Consider the following 24,361-nt stretch of genomic DNA (forward strand, 5'->3'; position numbering starts at 1 on the left):
CCTCACAATTAAAACCGACTTGACAGCAGTTAATAACAATTAAAGGTCTAAATATAAAAGCAAACAGAGAACAATAGAGTTATGCATCTATTAGGATATTGATTCATTTACTAACAGTGGAATATGAAGAAAAAGTATGCCTTGCTCCAGCATCCATACACGGCAGTCCTTAGTCTATTTGGAGAGCCCTTGGTGCCAGCCATACCACTCCACATCCTTTATAGTGGGAAGCCACAGTGCTGAACTAGCCCAGTACCGGCTGTTCAGTCAGTCATCAGACCTTCATCACGGAGGCATGCAGTAATGGTGAGATGCCATGTGTGCTCAACAGCCAGGCTATCATGCAGACATACCACCCTGTCCTTGATGCACTGCCGGCAGTGTCCATACATCACAGGGCACATGGTGTGGCGTGGTACTTCATGGTGAAACCCCTCGTTATACAATCCATGTCCCTGTGTTGTGGGGTGGGGTGGGGGACCTGTCCATTTCCACAAACAACCTGTGCCCTCTAAACAACCACTGTAGACCTTACTGCTCTATTTACTGGGAGTGATTTAGGCTCCTCCCTGTTGTTGATAACCTAGGGAAGCTAGCAGGGTACCCTCTAAGAGTTGTGATCTAAGAAAGCTGATGGTGCCCGGTTATCAAAAGATAAAGCACCTGGGTTTTTAAAGGCCTGAAAGTAAACAAGCGGCATTTAGCTCAGAAGCAACAAAACTCACATGGAAGAAGCACACCAGCCTGTGTGATCATGAGGTGTCAAAGGGATCAGGCATCACAGAACAAAAAATCAAATCATTCTGAATGAGGGCAAGTTCAGACTGGGGACCCAAAGCTCATCTGTAGGCAACTGGACAACCCCTTACAGAATGGTCATGGGGAGGAGACAAGCCAGTCAGGGTGCAGTGTAGCAACGATGAAACATACAACTTTCCTCTAGTTCTTAAATACTTCCTCCCCCCCAACTACTATCATGATCCCAAATCTACCTTACAAATCTAGCTAGACCAGAGGATGTACACTGGTACAGATAGGAACTAGAAACACAGGGAATCCAGGAAAGATGAACCCTTCAGGACCATTGGTGAGAGTGGCAATACCGGGAGGGTAGAAGGAGGGTGGGGTGGAAAGGGAGACCCGATTACAAGGATCTACATATAACCTCCTCCCTGGGGGATGGACAACAAAAAAGTAGGTGAAGGGAGACATCGGACAGTGTAAGATATGACAAAATAATAATAATCTATAAATTATCAAGGATACAAGAGGGGGGGAGAGTGGGGAGGGAGGGGAAAATGAGGAGCTGATACCAAGGGCTCAAGTAGAAAGCAAATGTTTTGAGAATGATGATGGCAGCAAATGCACAAATGTGCTTGACACAATGGATGTATGTATGGATTGTGATGAGTGTATGAGTCCCCAATAAAATGATTTAAAAAAAGAAAAAGAAGTCAGGCCCACTTTTGGGCTCCTTGATTCCCCAAAAGTCAGGGGCACTGGCAGGGGCAGATTGTCCTGGATATATCTTTTATACTCATTCCTTTGTCAGCAAAAGCACATCTTTTGTTCTACACAAACAGCTATCCTTGAAGCTTAGATCAATTATGATCCACTAGAAATGTCAGTGGACGCTGGGAGCATTGTGGCTTAAGTACTTAATAGCTAACCAAAACATCAGTAGTTCTAACCCCCCAGTTGCTCCATATGAGAAAGATGTGACAGTGCTTCTGTAAAGATTACATTATACAATAAGTGATGTTGGCAAAGAATCACGGAGGCTATGCAAGAATTAAATGCAACAGAGGTAAACACTACTAGATACATGATCCAGCAATTGATGGTGACTTACATGTGTTTGCATAGACGGGCATGTAGACTGGATGGGCGTGGAAGGCAGAATGGGTGATACCCATAAAGATTTCTAGGCTTGACAGAGGATATTTGTACATGAGTATTTAGAGTTTGGAGCAAAGTTTGGCAAAGTGGTTACACACTGAGCTGCTAAATGTAAGACCAGCAGTTCGAAATCACCATCTTCTCCAAGGGAGAAGGGTGCAACTTTCTACTCCCGTGAAATTAATCTTATAAACCCACAAAGGTGGGTCCTACAGAGTATCTATGAATGTGGCAGAGTCTACAGGGAAAAATTGTAAAACTTAGATATAATCAAACACTTTAAGAGAGTGATTTGCTGGACCTTGGTATGTAGGACCCTAGTCTAGTGGGAAACTCCAACATCAATTAGTCCACAAAGAAAATGTTCTACATTCTATTTTTATGAGTGACTGGCATCTTAAAAGCTTGTTCTCGCTCTCTCCGGAGGAAAGAAAGGTGATGAAAACTGAAGATGAATGGCAACACTTACTCTATATTTTGGAGTCCTTCTACAGGACTGCTGGGCAGATGTGCAAACATAACTAGGAAGAACAACCAGACTCACCGAGAGTCTCATCATCCTAGGAGAATATTAAGTGGGACTCATGGGCTAAAGATGGGGTTTCTAGCAGGGAGGTGGCTTCCACAGCCAAGCTTGAACCTTGGTTAGTAAGATACAGTGGCGGGGGAAGGAGGGGCCTGAGGGGGTGCTAAGGGCGGGCTTACCTGCAGAGAACAGAAGGCCTGGGTGAATGGTGGCATCCGAACCAGATAGGAGGCAACGATGATGGCGGAAGAGTAGTGAGTGTAGTAGTGGCACTGGACAGTCAGGTCTCCTGCAACAAGAGGGCAGTTCCCAAGGGTTGCAACCTCTGTCAGATGCAGATGCGTGGACCATGTGCCACATCACACTGGAGCAGCAAACAGGAGCTCTGCTCGTCCATGAGCAGATGCCACTGCTTTGGTCAATAGCCCCCATGAGTAAAAAGCTCCTTCAAGACCTGGCAGCTATAACAACCAAGGTGTCTGCCTTCGAGGGTGTGGGGTAGATCAGCTCCAGGAAGGTTATAACCATGGATTTATTTTTTGTTTTGTTTTCCCTTCCCAAGCCATTTTATTGGGACCTACCCCAGACATCCTGCCACTCCACAATTCAATGATGTCACGCAGTGCTGTACAACTGCTACCTCAATCAGTTTCAAAACATTTTCTTTTTGAACTCCTTGATATCAGCTCCACCTTACCCTTCGATCTCCCCTGGCATACCCTCAGGAACCCTTATATGCTATAGATTTTTTTCTATAGATTCACCTATTGGGGATTTAGTATATTGAAAAACAGGAAAATACATAACAGAGAGTCAAGAAGGTTATCAATAGTAACAAAATACAACAGAGATAAACCCCAATAAAATATTTTTAAAACAGAAAATATTAAAAACCAGATCAAGCACAAAGTATATCTATAAGGCAATCAAATGCAAATGTTTAACTGTTCAAATTTATCATTTTAATCAAAGGTAGTCATCTCCCCAATACCCTCTGTCTGATCACCAGGTTAGTCTCGTCACTCCCTCATGGTCAGAGGGAAGTCACCGGAGGCTTAGTCCCTGGGTAGCTCCTGCAAGTGCATTTGGCTTGCCACTGTCATCCGTAGCCTTCTGCACACCAGAATCTCACTTATCTCAAAATAAATTCTGTTACTATCCCCTCCTTTGAATTTGAATTATATAATTACAACTCTTGCATCATGGATGTTGGTGTGCTTCTTCCATGTGGGTTTTAGTTGATATCTCACTTAGATGGCTGCTGATTAAAAAATTTTTTTTAATCTTTGAGACCCCAGATGCGATTCTTTCTGATAGCCGGCACCCTATAATTTCTTCACCACATTTTTCTATAGCACCCATATCTTCCAACTCACAGACTCTTGGGGAGATGGTGCTTTGATTTTCTAACTTAAGGGATCGGGAGAAGACTGAAGAATACCGACAATTCTTGCACCATTAGCTTGCCCCTCTGTGGTAAAAGACAGGCTAGGTCAGTGACACCCCAGGGTGAAAAGAGGTACAGTGTTTCTGGGGGCACATTTGTTGCGAGCACAAGTCAGTTTGATTATAAGAGAGCTTCCAGACTAAGACATATGAGGAAGACAATTCTGGCAGACGACTTTTAAAAATTAGTCAAATAAAACTTTAAGGATATTACAAAACATTGACTCAATTGCTTTGGACCTAAAATCAGGAAGGATCCGTCACTAAAGGAGAGTACATGGTTGGTGAAGCAGAACACTGAGAGTGAGGGAGACGCTTAGTGAGATGAATTGGCACAACAGCTATTACAATGCATCCAAACATGCTCTTAAGGGTAATGGAAGATCACGCCGCACTTTATTCTGTTGGACATAGGTTGCCATGAGTGAAAAACACAAGGTGAAAAAAATGCACGTTGACTCTCTGAAAGAACGTTGGTTCCTGTGCTTTTACTTGGCCCGAACTATGGAATTTTGTTCACATGTCCACTCTTTGTGCCACAGTGCTTGGTCCCAGCTAACACACAGAAGGTGTATCCCATCACAACTTATTGAAGTCAGCGTTTCAAGACATGGGGCCTGGAAATCACTGCTTTAAAGGGCTCCCCATTGATTCTTATAGGCAGCAGGGTGCAAAATATAACACCTGTGCATTTTCTCCTCAGAACATGTATAGTCTCGGGGACAGGGACATCAGACCATGTATAGGCTCAGGGACAGTGACATCAGACCATGTACAGGCTCGGAGACAGTGATGTCAGACCATGTATAGGCTCAGGGACAGTGATGTGAGGCCATGTATAGGCTCGGGGACAGTGACGTCAGACCATGTATAGGCTCAGGGACAGTGATGTCAGACCATTATAGGCTCGGGGACAGGGACGTCAGACCATGTATAGGCTCAGGGACAGTGATGTCAGGCCACGTACAGGCTCGGGGACAGTGACATCAGACCACGTATAGGCTCGGAGACAGTGACGTCAGACCACGTACAGGCTCGGGGATAGTGACGTCAGACCACGTACAGGCTCGGGGACAGGGACGTCAGACCATGTATAGGCTCAGGGACAGTGATGTCAGGCCATGTATAGGCTAGGGGACAGTGACGTCAGACCATGTATAGGCTCGGGGACAGTGACGTCAGACCATGTATAGGCTCAGGGACAGTGATGTCAGACCATTATAGGCTCAGGGACAGGGACGTCAGGCCATGTACAGGCTCGGGGACAGTGACATCAGACCACGTATAGGCTCTGGGACAGTGACGTCAGACCACATATAGGCTCAGGGACAGTGACATCAGACCATTTATAGGCTCGGGGACAGTGACGTCAGACCATGTATAGGCTCGGGGACAGTGACGCCAGACCATGTATAGGCTCGGGGACAGTGACGTCAGATCACGTACAGGCTCGGGGACAGAGACGTCAGACCACGTACAGGCTCGGGGATAGTGACGTCAGACCACGTATAGGCTCGGGGACAGTGACGTCAGACCACGTACAGGCTCGGGGATAGTGACGTCAGACCACGTATAGGCTCGGGGACAGTGACGTCAGACCACGTACAGGCTCGGGGACAGTGACGTCAGACCATGTATAGGCTCGGGGACAGTGACGTCACTAGGGCTGGTGTCACCCAGTGCAGTGACTCATGGGGTAAACTCCTCTCCCAAAGACGTTCTTCCATACCAAACAATACAGCATCATTAGTCCACCTTACAGAATAATTAGTAATGTTTATTATCAGGTTTAATCATAGAACAATGTGCACTAGCTGTAACTAACCTAAATGTAACATTTCATAGATTATATAATACTAACAGCAAAATCGTTCTGCAAAATGTTTCTACATCAAATTATAATATTAGTAGTCTACATTATTAGTACCTGAGTGAAAGGTCTTTAAATTTTTTCCTCTTTACTGTTAACTACTCTTTCATTAAAATTTTGATGATATATGTTCACAAATATAAATTATTATAGCTAAAACACCAGAAAATCTCACAAAATCAGTGACAATAAATCATGGGCAGCAACAACCACTACTGTGTGCTTGTAGCATGGTATAACTAAGCCATATGACTCAAATTATTGTACTTTGGTGATAATGATAGATTTGACTGGAGCAGATTAGAAATTCCAAAGTTAACTATCATGGATTAGGTATATTGGTACATGTAAACCCGACTTTTAAAGAATGTCTTTGTTGTTATAACTAACTTCAAGGATATTTTTATTAAAAATTTCTGCTGAAACAAGACACGAAACTTTTATAGGTAGTTATTTTAGTGTCACCTGTTGTGGTCCATACCACGTGTACCCCACACATGACGCTGCTATCACAGGACTGCCTAAATTATTACCAACTGTCATTTCTAGGCATTCAGATAACTAGCAGGCAAATCAAGTTGCCCTCTACATACCTTCAGTTTTCTCAACTTCTTTAAACCTCTGGATGAATTTCAGCTTCCTTTCCTTAGTTTGAGCTCCCATGGGCTGAGAAAGGTCCCGGAAAGTCTTGGGGTTTGTCAAGTTCAATGTCTAGAAGGCATATATACAGTTGAGTTAACTCCCCCCTGACCCTTGGGGGCTCCGGAGAGAGTCTGGGAGCCACGCTGCTTAGTTTTATAGTTCTCTTTATTGGTTTATTGTCATTTGGCCTGACCCTCTCTAGTGATTAGCAAGCATTCGGGGGTTTTATGCTCGTGGAGTCACTGATCCACAAAGGCTTAATAGGGGAGAGATGGAAAATAAGAGGAGGGAAAGATTGAGTTCACACTGAACCTGTTCCAATTTGACCCTATTCAGAAAATCTTCTCTAGCTACTGGAAAGAGATTTTTTAAAAGAATCCCAGTTGTCTATAAGGCATGTCTCTACTATTCAAGCACAGAAAATTACTTTAATTGTTCTAGATGTTTGCATAGAACATTGCTGATCTTACTAGAAAGTTAGGAGGGACTCTTGGGGAAGAATGTGAGCGGGTTGGACTCATTTCTGAAGGTGTGCTCATTTCCAAGCAATGGAAAGAGAGCGCTCTCCTCAACATCTGTCTTAGAGATGCAGCCTGTAGAGAGATACCTTCTCATGGGCAGGTCTTCTCAGAAGTATTTTCTTTGAACAGAAATTATCTATATATTAGCAGAGGAGCTGCTTGGTCCTCTAGCCTTTGTCTTTCTTTATAGACGGGAGCATTCCTCTAAAACCTTCATTAAAATCGGCCGTAACAAACTCCATGGAGCCCAGGTCTACTCTGACACACATGAAGGCACCATGATTTGGAGTCTACTTGGTAGCAACTGCTTTTTTTCATCACTAGCAGATGCCCTACCTCAATTCTAATGGGAGAAAGTGTGGCGTGCCACATTTCAGAAGCCTGCAGAGACCAGGGTGGTACAAAAATTACACAGGCCCACAAGTGACAGGGACACTGAGATTTTACCAGGGATCTTCATAATGGCCATAGCTCTTAATATCTCAAAAATATTAGTTATCTCCCAATTTTAAATACTAATAAGTGCTAATATTTTAAATATAGGGTATGAGTTATCAAAGCATACTTTCCAACCACCCTTTTACAATAGCTAACCCAGGGATTCATTTTGTGAGGTTTCCACCTCAACTGGATTATTAAGACAGAAGAAACCTAGGGATGGTTAAAAAAAACACAACGTATTTTATTTAATATCTGAAGTGAGTATTGAAGGTTGTAGGCCCTGAGCCTCATTTCCCAACTTCTGGGGCTCAGTCTTCTGAGCAGCTGCAGGAAGGACTGGCCAAGTTAGTTCAAACCAAGGATCCAGCCATCTATTTTTACACACCCACAGCCCAGATTATTTCCTGGTGGCCAGTGTCAGAAGATCAGGGTATTGGACCATGTTAGATCAGCCCAGTGATACCCTCCCTCCTCCTCCCTCATTGCCTGCAGAGGTCCAGTGACAGACCAAGAGGGATGAATGATCTGTTCTTGAGACCAGCCTCCCCTAGTGTGTTTTGGTTCAGATCTGGGTGAAATCCAGATATACTATCTTAATGACAGGAACCATGTATGGGGAGTGTTCTCTCTCCCTCCCCCCCCCCCAACCCCTCATGTTGATTCCTGAGCAAATCCTATGACCCACCTCACTTGTGACTGCTGCTCACTGCGGCATCTCAATATAGTAGGACCAGTTGCCATGAAATTCTTGGCAGATAATGTTGGAAGTTGGACTCCTCCTGTGGATCACCGTGACCCTGCCCACCTTCCTACGGGTGGGGCTGGGACATGTACTCAGGTAGCCAAAAGTCAAGGACCTACATGTAGCAAGAGACCCAAGCCTTCGCAATAGTCCTTGGGCCCAGGCCTGTCGTGAGCTACATGGCAGTCTCTGCCTTTTGACTTGGTTTGTGCTGGGAAGTCTGTTCCATGGGCTTTCTTACCTCTGAGGTATAGTCAGCAAGAACCCAGGGAAATACTGGATACTGCATGTAATCGTTGTAGGTCCTCCCAGCCAGTGTGTTGAGGTACATGAGATACTCAAAATTGCTGATTTCCCTTTTCTACACGCAAGAACAGAAAAAGGAAAAGTCAATTGGGTTTGATTCCACAAGGTTTTATCTCTCAGGCCTCAGCAGAGCCCCTCTCTGTAGGTGAGAAGTCCATTTAATCGATGTGGTTTTCTCATACATCTCAGCCAGCAACAAATGCCAACTCAGGAACATACATAATTTCAATAGGAGCAGCAGAAAACATTTTGGGAAGTTATAATTAACAAAAACAAGCAAACAGTAAGTGCTGCTTAGCAATCCAAAGGCAAGGATAAAACATCTTCTGTTTGAACTGTTGAATGTGCCCTTCAAATGTTGATGAAATACACAAACGCTGTGAGTAAACTTACCGCTGACTTCGTTGTGTTTAGGAAAATAAGCTGAGGGATAGCTTACTATCAGAGAAAGAAGTTTTCACTGACTGGGGCACTGCGTTCTCGGATAGTCTTCCTCCAGGACTTTTACTGTTGCCTATTCCTTGTCCCTAAATATTGGGATAATGATCCTTTGGCAAAAATTCACCAAAGTCAATGGGTGAAAGAGCAGTGCTGTGTAGCCGTCATTTCCATGTGAGACCTACACGCTCACCTTTCCTTTGCTTACTGGGAAAAGACTGCACAACGTGATGACCAAGGACCTCCTTTTATTGTCACGTGATCTCCAGGATGGCCCCTGGGGGTTACTTCCTTGTCCTCAGAACCCCTGGCTGCCCGGCAGACTCAGTGAGGCTGGAGTCCCATGTGTATTCCCCAGAACAAGGCAGGAACACATAGGCCCCTTCCATGTGCACATCTTCATGAACGGAGCACATGCATGGACACAGAAGCATTCAGTTCATGTTCACATACACAATACATATGTATGTACACATCTGTACATAGTGACATGCTAATACACATATGAATCTATGTAGGCACACATACTACGCTTACTCCCTATGTCCTTCAATCACTAGGATTTTCTGAGAAAAATATTGGGACCTTTTAAAAAATTTTAAAAAGACCCTCCACTCCCATGATCTCTTCATTTATCTACAGACTTCTCACATCATTGCCATCATTCTGAGATTTTTCTGGGGCCTTCCTCAGACTCATAGCTTATTTGAAGGAGCAAGCATACCTGCCACCTCTGAAGCATGGTTCTGTCTGAGCCAGGGTGTTTCCTGTGAACAGAAAAAACATGGAGGTGAGCAACCATCTCAATGCCTGAGGGAGAAAGGAAGTGGACTGCCCCGGGGCTCGGTGATGCAAGGCAGTCAGGAAAACTATCCCCCCCCCCCCCCCCCCCCGGTAAACCTAGTGGTGTTCCAGGCCAATGCAGTGAGACTGCTGCCTCCATTCCCTCTGCCCCTCCCTTGCACAGTGGAAGGTTCCATTTTTGCACCCACCATCCCATTTATGTGACACCCAAATATGTGAAAACGTCTGCAGCCTGGGGAAAAGGCCTAGGGAAATCTGGAGGCAGACGCAGTCTACACTCTCAGCCATGCTCCGGAGCCCCAAGACCACAGCTGGTTTTTCCGTTTTTAAATGTGAACTTAGTCCCGGGAAACGGGGCGCGGCCGGAAAGGCGGCCGCCCCCTCGCCCGTCACGCACCGCACGTTCGTGGGGAGCCTGGTGCTAAACCATTCGTAGACGACCTGCTTCTGGGTCGGGGTTTCGTACGTAGCAGAGCAGCTCCCTCGCTGCGATCTATTGAAAGTCAGCCCTCGACACAAGGGTTTGTAAAAAAGAAAAGATGGAAACAAAAAAAAAAAAAAAGATAAAAAAAAAAGAAAAAACAAAAAAAAAAATCAAAAAAAAAAAATAAATGTGAACTTAATTAATACATGAGTGGTCCGAATGTCTCATCTGCTCAACTACGAACCGAAAGGCTGGAGGCTAGAGTTCACCCAAAGGCACTTCTAAATAAGTAAATAAAAGTTGATGGTCTGAGATGTAAGCTCCTGCCTGATTTTAAGTTGCTTTAAAATCTGGAGAAAGTATACCAAAATAATAATATGGTAACCTCTGTGTGTTCAAATGACAGTTGATTTTATTTTTGTCTGCATAGTTTCGGTAATCTCTGATTTCCTTTAGAAAGTATTGAAATAGACAAGCTCCCATCCCCACATTGAAGCAGAACTGTGCCTGAGGCATTTCCCAGACACCCCTCCCCCCACCTTGGCCTTTACAAAGGATCTCAGTGTGTAAGTGCCTTCTTGGAGAATTCTTGTTTAAATCACTCTCTCCCCTAATCAAGAGAAGCTCTAAGTCTTTCTCTGGGGGACAGCAGCACAGTTTCCCTCCCCTGCTAGGAGGACAAGCTAGACCTGAAATCAGGAATGGGCATCATAAGCCAAGGCTCCTGAAAGTTTACCTAAATATACTTTTGTTTTACTTCTGCCAATACCACTTAGTAATATATGCATTTTAACTTGCCTTTTCTTCTGCTTTCTGTATGCTACGCTCCCTGAATGATATAACAGAAAACTGGCCAGGGAAAAGGGGGCTGCAGTCTGGAGATAGGTTCCCTTTGAACACTTCCTCTGCAGCCCAGGCTAGCCTGATATTAAAAATAGACTTCAATAACTCTAATTGGGCATTGTAGTGGTCTTCTTTGATCTGAACCCACAACAGTATGTATTCTTACATAATCAAAGTAGGTCATTGTATTAATATTTTAATTAACTAAAAATGTCTGTGAATAAGGTCAAAAGCTAAGGCCAAAGGATAAGTACAGTCAAGGTGACACTAAAGTCAAATTAAATGATGAAGAACTATGTGATGTAAGCAATGAATGAATCACCATTCGAAAGTGAGAAGAAAAGGAGGGCCTTTCCATCTATTTCACAAAGCAAAACAAAAAGCCAGGGAAAGCCTGTGGGGCACAGCTCCACCTGGAGTTGAGCTTGACTTGATGGCAGCTGGTGGTAAATGCTATAAAAAGAAAAATCAAATCACAAATAACATTTCTGGAAGGCTATAGAATCAGTTTCCACATTTAGGGTCTTAATAAAGAAGTGTAGCTTGGGTATTATTTCAGAAAACCTTTTGCCCATTCCTCATATTTAGAAAGTCTTCCAATTTTGACACGATGGGTTCACGTTATATACAGTTATCCATTCTGATTTATGTTCTTGACAGCACCCAGGAATATCAGCACCCAGAGCTCACTCCCTCCCTGTCACCAGCAGCACAACAACCTATGTATAAATATTTTCTCATCCATAAGTCCTCACCCTACAGTCATGAGCCTGACTCCATGGCCTCCACTGGACAGAACTATCTCATACTTGGTGAATGTAATCAGGAGATAAAACTACCCGAGGCATGACTGAGTTAATTTGGTTATTTTGTTCCATATTGCCTTTAAAGGCAAATCCCCCTAAAATATACCAGTTTGTCATACTGTGGTAGCTCGCATGTTGCTGTTACGATGGAGGCTATTCCTCCAATACACTAAATGCCAGCAGGGCCACCCACGGGTGAACAAGTTTCAGGGGAGCTTCTAGACCAGTGGTTCCCAACCTTCCTAATGCCGTGACCCTTTAATACAGTTCCTCTTCCTCGTGCTGTGTTGACCCCCCCAACCATAAAATTATTTTTGTTGCTACTTCATAACAGTAATTTTGCTACTGTTATGAATCGGGTGATCCCTGTGAAAGGGTCGTTGGACCCCCAAAGGGGTCACAATCCACAGGCTGAGAACTGCTTTTCTAGACTAAGAACAGACTACAAAGAATTAGCTACTGAAAACCTTATGAATAACAACAGGCCATTGTCTGATGTCTGTCAGAAGATGCACCCTCAGCCTGGAAGGCACACAAACTACAATTAATGAGCTGCCTCCTCAAAGAGTTGACCTTAATAACACAGATGGAGCAAAGCTTTTGGGTTTGGGACCTTCATTATTTGATGGGTCACAAATTCAAATGAGAAGAAACAGCCCCAAACATCCACTCATATTACAAATCCAGAATTATGAATCATGCTGGGAAAATTGGAATTCATCAAAAATGTAATGGAACACACAGGTTAGATAGTCTAGATATTCATGATCTGAAATCAACTAGTATTAGCCATTTTGATAAATGACAATAATACTATTTACTATGCAAGGAATGGCAAATTCAAGAGGAGTGGGGTTATATTCCTCATCAAAAGAACACTTCAAGATCGACCTTGAACATTTCAAAAAGTATACTTCAACATCTAGATCTTGAAGTGCAATGCTGAATGTGATCTAATAATATCCATACAAAACAGATCAGTTAATACAACTACTATTCAAATTCATGTTTCAACCACTAAAGTCTGTGACAAAGAATTTTTTTAAATTCTACCAGATTTTTCAGCCTGAAATTGATCAAACATGTAATCAAGATGCATTAGCAATTACTGGTGAATATCAGAAGAGACTCTGATATTGGTTCTTGAATGCAGAATAGCTAAAGAAAACGGAACAAAATGATAAAGTAACAGGGCGGAACAAAAAATTTCAAAAAGCCGCTCCAGGAAACAAAAGTAAAGCATTGTAATTAAATAAACAAAAATCTGGATTTGGAAAATCAAAAGAAAAGAACATCCTCAGCATATCATGAGGTAAAAAACCTGGATAAAGAAATTCAAGGTAACATTTCAATAATGAAAGATTCTAAGAGCAAAATACTGTAACATTCAGGGAACATCAACAGACGATGAAAAGACCACACAGAGTCATTATATCAAAAGTAATTGGCTGTTATTCAACCATTTTGTGAGACACTGTATGTTCACAAACCCATGGTATTGAAGGAAGAAATACAAGTTTCTCTGAAGGCAGTAAGGTGAAACAAGGCTTCAGAAAATGCCAGAATACCCTTTGAAATATTTCAAAAATCTGATGCAGCACCGGAAGCCCTCTCTAGTTTATGCCAAGAAATTTGGCAGACAGTTACCTGGGCAACTGACTGCACCACCCACCACTGCCGTGGAGTTGATTCCAACACATAGGAGAGTAGAACGACTCCATCCGGCTTTCAGCGTTGTCTTTTCCTGGAGGAGTGACTGCTGACCTTCAGGTTAAGAGCCCAATGAATAGCCCCCTAGGCCACCAGGGCACCTTAACTGGTTAGAATAGGTCCATATCTGTGTGCCAATTACAAAGAAGTATAGTACATCAAGTAGAAATTATTTTTAAAATGATTAAAATTATATATAAGTAACATTTGCTGAAGAGGAGACTACATGCTTTGAAATAAAGAAAGGTGCATGCCAGGACTTTATCCTTCCACCTTCTCTGTTTAGTTTGTATGGTAAGCCAAGGATCCAAGCAGCTTGCCTATACGAAGAACACAGCACTGGTTGTGGAGGAAGGCTCACCAACAGCGTGCAATGTGCAGATGGCATAGCCTTGCATGCTACAGACGAAGAGGCCTTACAGCACTTATGATAAATAGCACTTTATAGCCTTCAGCATTAATTCATGAAAAGGAAAAAATATTCACAACAGGATCAATAAAAATACATAATGATCAATGGAGAGAGATTGAAGTGATCAAGGATTTCATTTTACTTGGATCCACAATCCACAATCATGGAAGCAGCGGTCAAGGAATCAACCAGTGCATTGCATTGAGCCCACGTGCCACACAAAATCACTGTGAAGTGGCTCCCAGGGATTAGCCATCCAGGAAATGCAAATCAAAACAACCATAAGATACCGTGTAACACCCATTTCTGCAGCACAGTTTAAAAACACTGAGAACAGCAAATGTTGGAGAGGGTGTGGGGAGATAGGAGTTCGTATCCACTGCTAGTGCACTTGAAAACACATACAGCCACTATGGAAGGCAATATAGCAATGCCCAAAACAGATGGCAGTTGAACTACCAAAGGACCCAGCAAATACTGGGCGTATGCCACCCCCAAAATAAGAAACAGATCACGTGCAGACCTTTGTCCCCCCATGTTCATGGCAACACAGTTCACAGTAGCAAGAAGCTGGATGCAGACGAAATTCCCAACAATAGAAGAGTGGATTAAAAACCTGGTACATACACACAATGGAATACATCCCTAAAGAAGCAGCGATGAAACCATGAGACACCTCAACTCCGGGAGGGCTCTGGAAGACATTATGCAGAGTGAAGCAAGTCAAGCACTAAAGGACAAATACCGTCTGAGCAGAAGAACGGGCACAAGCTCAACCTTGCAGGCCTCCAGTCTTCTGGCCGGGGACCAGACAGCCTGGGAAAGAGGTGGGCCCAGGCTAATGCACCACACACCATTTGCTCTGGGTAAGTATAGTGCAGGTCACTTGGCCAGAGGGCACCTCATGACAGCTGGGATCAAACGGACAGGGAAGAGGCCGGGGTGGGGTTGTGGTGGCAGTGGAGGGGATATACTGTCTGATGAGTGGTAGCCATATGGCTATGGGGTGAGGTCTCCCAGAGGGAGGCGGCCCTGTCAGAGGGATGAGGCTTACTGATTGCAGAGGCAGCACGGAAGTGGGGAGAGGGAATGCTCAGTTTTGGGGGAACAGCAGTGTGTGTCTGTAGAGGGTAGGGGAGGGAGGGCTAACCTCCAGGTGACAGGGAGAGAAACTGTGCTCTTGGGAACATTAGGTGGGGAGGGTGACTAGTAGCATGCAGCAGGTAGGCAGAACTGACCTAGGGCGTCTGGACATATCCCAGGAGCCCGGACTGGGAGCCACATAGTACTGGGGCACTCTATTCTGCATCTTCTAGCGCATGACATGTGCCAGAAGCTGCCTTGGTGAGGCCCCCATATGGTAACCCTCAGACACTCCGGTAACCTGAGGAATTAAGACAGAAAACACATCGTGTCTAAGGAGACAGAAAACACATGTGGCAAGAGTGATATAGTGTTGGTTGGAAGAAAAAACAGGATCTCGCTACATTAACACCTTGTATGCCATCTTAAGAGATGTATTATCCCGGCAGTCTTGTGACAGCCATTCTGTTGCATTTTGCTTGTGCTTGTGTATATTACGGTGTATCTCAGAGGTGTGCTGCTGTTGGGGGGGGGGGTCACCCTCTTGAAGCTGTGTTATTTGTTTCTCTGTTTTCAGTAAATGAAATCCAGGGACATTGCGCCTATGGGGAAAGAAAATATAATAAGGGGTTGGGGGAGGGGCAGTATAGAGAGCCAGGGGATAAAGGAGATGATGTCAAGAATCCCAGGAAGGAGAAGTTATGTTTGGAGACTGATTATGGAAGCAATTGTGCAATTATGTTTGATGTGATTGAACTATGTGTTAACTCCCAAGTCACAGCAAATTAAAATAAAACAAACAAATAAAAAACAAGCATAGATCCAGGAATGAGTTCTGGGCTCACACTGAATCCTAGCTCCACAGGGAAAGAGGGAGCAGACTACAATCCGGTGCTCTAAGACATGAATGCAACATACTGGCATAGCCCCCCTCTCCACAGAAGAATTCACTTCAGAGGACAACACTGAAGCTACAGCTCAGGGAAAGGGACATGTCTGATTAGAGCACACAGGAGCAAATGAAGGGAGACGAAAAGAATGGAACACATCCTGCCCCACCAAACCCTGAAGGCAATATTCCTGCTCAGAGCAGCCAAGGCACAGAAAGGACCATAGGGTGGGTCCCACTAGGAGAAACAATGTCCCTCACTGACCCATAGTGCTACGGAGGACAACACTGGACACACAGTGCGGGAAGTGCGCCTTACCTGACCCAAGCACACTGAGGCAAAATAATAAGGATGTGCAACAGAACAGCAAGGGGATCAGAGCAACAAAGTCCCCAGGGAATACCAAAAATAGACTTTGGGGCTAGCGCGTAGTACCCCATCAGACTCGACTGGAAAACACTCCTAAAGGTCAACAAACAGACCTTGAACTATTTACAGGCTTCTTATTTTGTTGTTTTGCTCTGCTTTCTTTATTTGTGCATATTATTATCTCTGCAGGTCTATCTAGATAAGATAGGCAAGATAAACAATCTGGAGGAGTAAACAACGGGACCAACAGTTCTCAGGGGACATGGGAGAGGGGGAAAGGAAGTGGGTGTTAACAAATCCAGAGACAAGGGAACAACAAGTGATCCAAAATTGATAGTGAGGAGGATGTAGGAGGCCTGTTAGGGCTTGATCAAGGGCAATGTAACTGAGAGTAATCACTGAAACCCAAATGAAGGCTGAACATGATAGTGGGTGGGACAAGAGAAAAGTAAAAGGAAATAGAGGAAGGAACTAGGAGGCAAAGGACATTTATAGAGGTCTAATTAAATGTACGTATGTAAATATATTTATATATGAAGATAGGGAAATAGATCTATGTGCATATATTTATAGGTTAAGTATTAATGTAGCAGATGGATACTGGGCCTCTATGCGAGTACTCCCTCAATGCAAGAACACTTTGTTCTATTAAACTGACATTCCATGATGCTCACCTTCCAGACATGATCACTGAAAACATAAGCAAATGTGGTGAAGAAAGCTGATGGTGCCTGGCTATGAAAAGATATAGTGTTTGGGGTCTTAAAGCCTTGAAGATTAACAAGGGGCTATCTAGCTAAGAAGCAACAAAGCCCACGTGGAAGAAGCCCACCAGCCTGTGTGATCACGAGGTGTAGAAGGGATCAGGTAACAGGTATCAAAGAACAAAAAATCATATAATTATGAGTGAGGGGGAGTGCAGAATGGAGACCCAAAGGTCATCTGTAGGCAACTGAACATTCCCTTACAGAAGAAGGGTCGTGGGGAGGAGACAAGCCAGTCAAGCTGCAGTATAGCATCGATGAAGCATGCAACTTTCCTCTTGTTATTTAATGCGTCCAACCACCCCTACCACCCCCACTATCATGATCCCAATTCTGCCTTACAAATCAGGCTAGACCAGAGAATGTACACTGGTACAGGTAAGAGCTGGAAACACAGGAAATCCATGACAGATAAACCCCACAGGACCATTAATGAGAGTAGAGATACCAGGAGGGTAAGGGGAAGATGGGGGAGAAAGGGGCAACCAACCACAATAATCTACATATAACCCCCTCCCTGGGGGATGGACAACAGAAAAGTGGGTGAAGGCAGACAATGTACAGTGTCTTTGAAAATCCAAGTTCCTCACCCTCTATGGACTCTTTGGGGGCCTTTCCAGGTGGATTTTTATCCTTTTTTCTCCATAGCGCTCTCAAGATCTAGTCTTTGCTCGAGATGTTACATCAAAGCAAATCACTTCACATTTTCTAATGATCCTCCTATGCTGTCCATGCCCCAAGCCCCAAGTACCCTTTAATGCCATTATTTATGCGAAGGATCTCAGATAGTTTCAGGAAATGAAATGCAGAATGCATGTGGTCTAGTTGCTCAAGCACCTGAGCAAGTGCAGCTTCTTCATCTTTTTTTTTAACAGATAAACAGTATGTTTATTAAATGAGTTAAGACAAACTTTACAAATAGACAAATAATAAAAGACTCAGTAGCTAAAAGACAAGTCTCATTTAAAGCAATCAATACCATCATCGTATCTCAGTTGACTTACATGTTTAAAAATAAATTTTCAAAGAGAAATTTCACAGAAATGAAGCCAGTTTTTTTTCTTATAAACAAATCACCATTCCTTGGTTCAAAACTGCCATCTGCTATGAAAATTACCACATCACATATTTATAAGATGACAAGGAATACTCATCTTCAAAGTGCAAGTAAGTCTATTTACAACCACAAAAAGGCAATGATGAAGAGAAAAGGATTTCTTTAAAAAAATACAGATTAAAAACATTTGGGATGGGAAATTAGCCTTGCCCTCAGATTTGTCCTCTTTCAGGTCACCCATCTCGCCACACCCGGCTTTAGACTTTAGCTTTTCCTTCAGTAGAAAGAGCCTAGTTAGTCTATTTTATCCAGCCTTACCACTCAAAAATGAATGAATAAAAACAAAACAATGCAGGGAAAAGGGTCCATTTTATTCCTTTAAGCTGTAACGCTCAAGTAAAATTGTGGTTTTGCTGTACAATATGGGATAGTGTCACCTCTCCGGTTCTGAAGGATAACCTGCTCTTACGAACCAGCACAGAACCAGCACACGGAGGGTCACTACACATTTGTGGCATATTCAAGAGCTACAAGGGTAAGGAGATGACATGAGGAAACCTACTACTTTTGTTTATTTATTTTAGAAATTTGACAGGGAATTTTGACAGGGCTAGGGATGAAATATGGGGGATTAGGAAAGAGCCTACTTCTGTCATTCTCTTTTTCAGAAAGCATTCTAGAACTTTATCTGTGGCCTTTTGTGATGTTGCCACCAGGCAGAATGGTCAAAAGAAGATAAAGTCACTAACCACCCCAGTCCTCGTTTCACCAGCTCTGAGCTCCAAGGAAGACCCATCAACTACATTGCCATCTGAGAAAGACACACTTTGAGCAGAGACGGAACCAATAGTGAGTTCTGTTTTTCAAAAATGTATGTATCTGTATAAATGTTATGAATCGGAAGGAATTCTACAGGTCTTAAAATGTTCCAAGTTAGTTTTTATGTACTTTGTGATTAATTAAAATTATTTCCTTATGAGTTGATAAAATCGTTTCATTATTATGTAATGACTTTTAAATGGAACAAGATGTCACAGAGGGCCCTTGGCTTTACACGCTCAGGTATGCTGCTAACCACAAGGTTTGTGGTTCAAACCTATCAGCTTCTCAGAGATAGATGGGCTGCCTACTTCCATTCCCATTTGCAATGTCTCAGAAACCTATGCAGGGTTCCGATGAGTCTAAATCAACTCAGTAGCACTTGGTTTGTCCTGAGAAATATCCCACAGGCATCAGCAGACATGTATTTTTCAGTTTACCACAATTAAGTGGATTTTTTTCTCATTGTAGTTCATCCTTTTCTGACATCTCTTATTCTAGGAACCAAGGCTCTTCTGTCATTCATTAACCCATTTCACAACGTTCGCCCAGATGTTCTGAGAATAAGTTAGAGGAGAAATGGGAGAGCTAGTAGGAGTCTGAAGTGTGTCTGGTCATAAGCCCAGATTTCAGGTGGGCCCGTGTGTGTCTGCCAGGTTGTTTTCTTAGTGCCCAGCGGCTAGACTCCATGTGAGAAAGAAAAGCAACCATTGTTTGACCTGATGGCCTGCCACAGACCACATACTCAGTGAATGGCTAATACAATGGACTGTTCAAAGTACCTGGTAGAACCAGAATTTGAGCTTAGACTCTTTGTAACACAGAGGGAAAAGAAAATACAAAACGCAAAAAGAACACAGCAAAATCTGATTGATTAAAAAGCAGCTGACAAGGAATTAAAATCTTATTTGGAGGCATTCAGTTAAAAATTGTAAATTACTGAATTGTTATTATATATACATGTGATAAAAATGATACTACCGACGTTTTAAAAGTTTAAAATGTTACATAATATAAAGTAACCTCTGGATATCAGAATTATGAGGTTTTTAATTTTAATAGTTTTATATATTTTCAATTAAAATATCTTTACTCTTTTTGCATGCATTTCCTTACTTGAAATATTGATTTTTTGGGTCTATTTTATGATTTTTGCATTTATTTTTAAATTATATATTTTTATGTAAATACTTATGTTTCATGTGTATCCTAATTAGAAATACAACACTAATTAAGTTGTGGGATTTCAAATAATTTTTATTTTTTAAAATTGTTTCACTGATTCATGAATTCCAGTTATTTTAAAAATTAAATTATTGATTTCACATTTTTTAGGATTAAAAGCACAAATAGTGATAGTACTCATGTATTTAAAATTTTTTGTAGCAAACACTATATGTTATAGCATAAACAATTTCTTATTTAATGATTTTTTTCACTTTTTAATTCAAATTATTTCATTTTGTTCCCCTTTGGTGCTTTAAGTTAATTTTTATTTTAAATTATTTGTTTTATTTTACACATTTGCTAAATATTTTTTTCCTAGTTAATATCTGGTACAATGTAGAGTAATTTTGTTTTTTTCTATTTATATATATTTTTTTCTAATTTTCTACAATGTTATGGCACAGTCACTTAATGTTCTTTTTCCTAATTTTTCAATCTCTGGGTATCTAATTTAGAGAAAAAAGATAAAAAAGAAGGGCTAACTGCACAAATAGTATATTCACTGCTTTTTTTTCTTGGTGGTGTTAAAATGAAAATTACAGATAAAGAAAATTCCTTCAGATTTAATGCTGTGCATTCATTCAAACTGTAGACTTTAGAGACTATAATGGGGCAGAATATTAAGAAAAGTATTATAGAATTGTATGTTTTTACAAGCATATAACTAGTCACCTTCACAGTTTCAAAAAGGTGTAGAAGGACCCAAAACTACAAAGAAATGATTAAATTAAAATAGATAATAGGTAAAAGGAAACGGAAACAAAATGAAACAAAATCCAACTGCTATTGAGTAGACCCTACTCATAGGTCAAAGGACCAATCAAACCATTGTCTTAGAGTTTACATTCGGAGCTCCCTGGGGTGCACGAGCCTATGGTTGGCAGTGACAGACCCAAATCCCCACATGGACTGACTGAGTGTCCACTGAACGCCTTCTGACCACTAACCAAGGATGTAGACAAGCTTCCCCTCTGCCTCCACCCCTCTGGCCCGCCCAGGGAGGGACAGTCTCTGTTTTGGGGGCTTGCCTAGGTATGTCCTCGATGGAGGTCACTATACTATGGACAGTACAAGGGGACACACAGTCACGAGTCACGCTCTATCAGTTTGGCTCTCCCTGCCTTGGACCACTCTTTTCAGGGCTGTAAAACAAGGAGATTACTTTGAGGACTGAGGTTTTCATGACCCACGCCACGGTATAGTCGATGGCCTCATGTGCGTGTGAAAGTTGGACAACAAACAAGGAAGCTTGAAGAAGAATGCTGTGTTTGAAATATTGGGGTTTGAAAAGTAAATGGAAAGTACCATGGACTGCCATAAGGACAAACAAGTTTTTCTCAGAAGAAGTCTGAGCAAGGATGGTGAGGCTTGGCCTCCACACTTTGGACACGTGGTCAGGAGAGACCCGTCCCTGGAGAAGGATATGGTGCTTGTCAAAGCCGAGGAGCAGCAAAGCAGCAAGGCGCTCAAGGAGATGGAATGCCACAGTGGTTGCAACCATGAACTCAACCAGGGGAGGGCTACCTAGCGTTTAGTTTTGTTGTGCACAGGGCTCTTATGAGTCACAACCAACTGCATGGCACCTGACGACAATAGCATCTCTTCACTGGAAGAAATCACCATGTTGTTTTCTTCTTGGAACTGCCGGTGGGATTTTACTGCTGTCCTTTCAGAAAGCAGTTAGGTGCTTAACCATTGCACCAACAGGACCCTCCACCTCAGATGAGTCTCTCTGGAGGCTGATCTTGTAGAGCAAAGGTTTTGAGAATGGTGAGGGCAATGAATGTACAAATGTGCTTGACACAATGGATGGAGGGATGGATGGTCAGAAGAGTTGTATGTGCCCCTAATAAAATGATTAATAAAAACGACAAATGAAAAAAAAAAAGAAAATGATAATGGCAACAAACGTACAATTGTGCTCCATACAATGTATGGATGTATGGATTGTGATAAGAGCTGTAAGAGTCCCGAATATAATGATTTTTTAAAAAAGCAAGCCAGCTGATCTTGTGCTGAGCGTGTTCCTCCAGTGTTCTGCAAACCCAGGAGCACACGTGCAGCAGCCAATAGCACAGGAGTCAGAGCTGTGGTATCCAGGAGGAGCCTTTGGCTGTTGTCATGTAACGAGACCTTCAAGACTGGCTTCAAGACTAACCTCCCAGTGCAAACTTCTGGTTGCCAGGTAACAAAGTTTCACAGTCAGAGGAGTAAACACTGGCACACTAGGTAAGTTCTGCTCCGGTGGTGGTCTTGCCTTTATTACTTTATTCTTTTGATGTACTACGGTTTCAAATGGATTTTTTCCTCTCCTCCTTAGAATAAGCAATATTGGAAATGCCAATTCACTGGCATGCTTTATTTACAAACCCCAGACACATGATAATTAATTATTCAAGTGGAGAGGATGCCTGCCTGGAGCACACGGCAGGAAGCTCAGAAAGCTGAGGACACAGCTGGAGGCTTGGGACCTTGTTAGGAAATGGAAACATAAATCACGTGTGTGTGTGTGTGTGTTTGTGTGTGTGTGTGTTGGGGGGGAGGGTGCAGTGTGTGTGTCTCATTTTATTCTCCTTACAAAATCTAGGTTGCCTTGACCATTTTGCTGCTCCACCAAAAGTTGGAGATTTTTGGTTGCGCTACTTGCTTTTAGCATCCAATTACCCTTCTAAGGAAACTGGAACGGAAATAGGAGCTCCTTCAGAAGGTTCAAAATTGGTTTAAGTTACCTGGGTGAAACCTTGCCTGATCAGTGGGCTTTTTAGTATAATCCATTTTGTGGACAGATTGGTTTATAGTGCATTGTCATAATTCCAAGTGGGAGGACTGGGTTCAAGTTCCAGCCTCAAGTGCAATCACCACCCATCTGTCAGTGGAAGCTAGAATGCTGCTATGGGGTGAGGGGAAAACCTTGGCGCCCTACTTGGGAAACTCAGCCCCTGAAAATCTTGTACTCCACAATGGTTTAATCCACAACTGAGCACAGGGTGTGGCATGGACCAGGCAATATTTCATTCCTTTGTGTCATGAGCTGGGAGTCAACTGGACAGCAGCAACCAACAGTACAGGTTTTTCTTTACAGCAGAACTCACCAACGATAAATTCTTGGCTAGGGCTGGACCATGGAAGGTGGGACTTTTCCTAGAAAACCCTAGAACTTATGGCCCATGTCCTTATTTGTATAAGTACAGCAGGAAAAACGAAATCCACTACATAGAAACGTTGTGACTTTGGAGAAGTTATATTTGCTATCTTAGAGCTTTAGTTATTTTGGTCGAGTGGAGATGAAACAAATGAATTCTTCAGGAGTTAAAATACTTCATTTTATGTTGGAGGCTGAAGTCCACAAGCACCTCGAGACAGATCTGGCAGCCTACTTAAAAAACAAACAAAAAAGGCTCCTGTCAATTCTACTGAGCACAGTTCTTTGAAATACATGGAATCAACATGAGTCAGAGTCAATGTGACAGCAACTGGAATTATGCTTATCGACTACATGCATGTCATTAATATAAGCCATACATTCTGAAGTTAGGAATCCACTGTAACTGTGTCCATATGATGCTTGTAGTGTCATTACTGTGTGAAGAATCTGAGACACAGTAGTTTGATAACGCATTTGTGTATTGTATGAATGTCATGTGAACTAAGAATTGAATAACAGCTCCTATGAAATTTCATTGGACTCAGAAAGGCTAAACATGTTCAAAATTTCACATCTAATGAAGGACAGAGCTGTGAGTTGGTGATTTCATTGCCTCTGGGAGCATTAGAGTACAAGGGAGGTGACACAACAGGGTATCTAGACACTAGCTTGTTGGTTGAGCTTCAAGGGTCCTCCACTTCTGTCAAAAATCACCAGGCTGGTGGCTGAGGAAAGGCGACCTCATGCTCTGTGTCCCACTCATCAATTGGTTGGTGAGAGAGCCACAGCTAGGTGTGAGTAAGGTCAACTGAATCTCAAACAACACCTTGTTTTACCTCAAGAGCCAAGTATGGTAACCCAGATATGGTTTCTTATTGATGAGAGACAATCCAACAGAATGGGTTTCTTCAGTCCCCTGTAAGATCAAGCCCCACTTATGCCAGAGTCTCAAGAACAACGAATTAGGAGTTCCACTGTCTATGCAGATAATCAAATTTGTCATAGGACAACGAAGTCAAACTCTTAAGGAAAAGTCAAACAGTAGTTAAATTCATAGAACCCAGGAGACAGTGTGTGACTGACAGTGTGTGAGCAATAGGTGCTCAAGGTCTCTGGATTTTATCTGTAAAGTGGGCGTGGCTGGGATTAATGAGATATGCTTACAGAGTTAATACAT

At 42.6% G+C, this 24,361-nt stretch overlaps 1 protein-coding gene across 1 annotated transcript in view; it reads right to left on the reverse strand.

The window, feature by feature from the left end:
* The window catches only part of WDFY4 (WDFY family member 4), a 388,818-nt gene that overhangs the window by 34,682 nt on the left and 329,775 nt on the right, over positions 1-24,361 (reverse strand). Inside the window, exons 47-50 of the mRNA XM_075527922.1 lie at positions 9,556-9,598; positions 8,329-8,448; positions 6,335-6,452; positions 2,605-2,714 (exon numbers count right to left, since the gene is read on the reverse strand). Of these exons, the coding sequence (XP_075384037.1) occupies positions 2,605-2,714; positions 6,335-6,452; positions 8,329-8,448; positions 9,556-9,598 (391 nt within the window). The remainder of the gene's footprint in view (positions 1-2,604; positions 2,715-6,334; positions 6,453-8,328; positions 8,449-9,555; positions 9,599-24,361) is intronic.

This window comes from Tenrec ecaudatus, chromosome 12 (assembly GCF_050624435.1).
Source record: "Tenrec ecaudatus isolate mTenEca1 chromosome 12, mTenEca1.hap1, whole genome shotgun sequence".
In the NCBI taxonomy this organism is placed as follows: domain Eukaryota; kingdom Metazoa; phylum Chordata; class Mammalia; order Afrosoricida; family Tenrecidae; genus Tenrec; species Tenrec ecaudatus.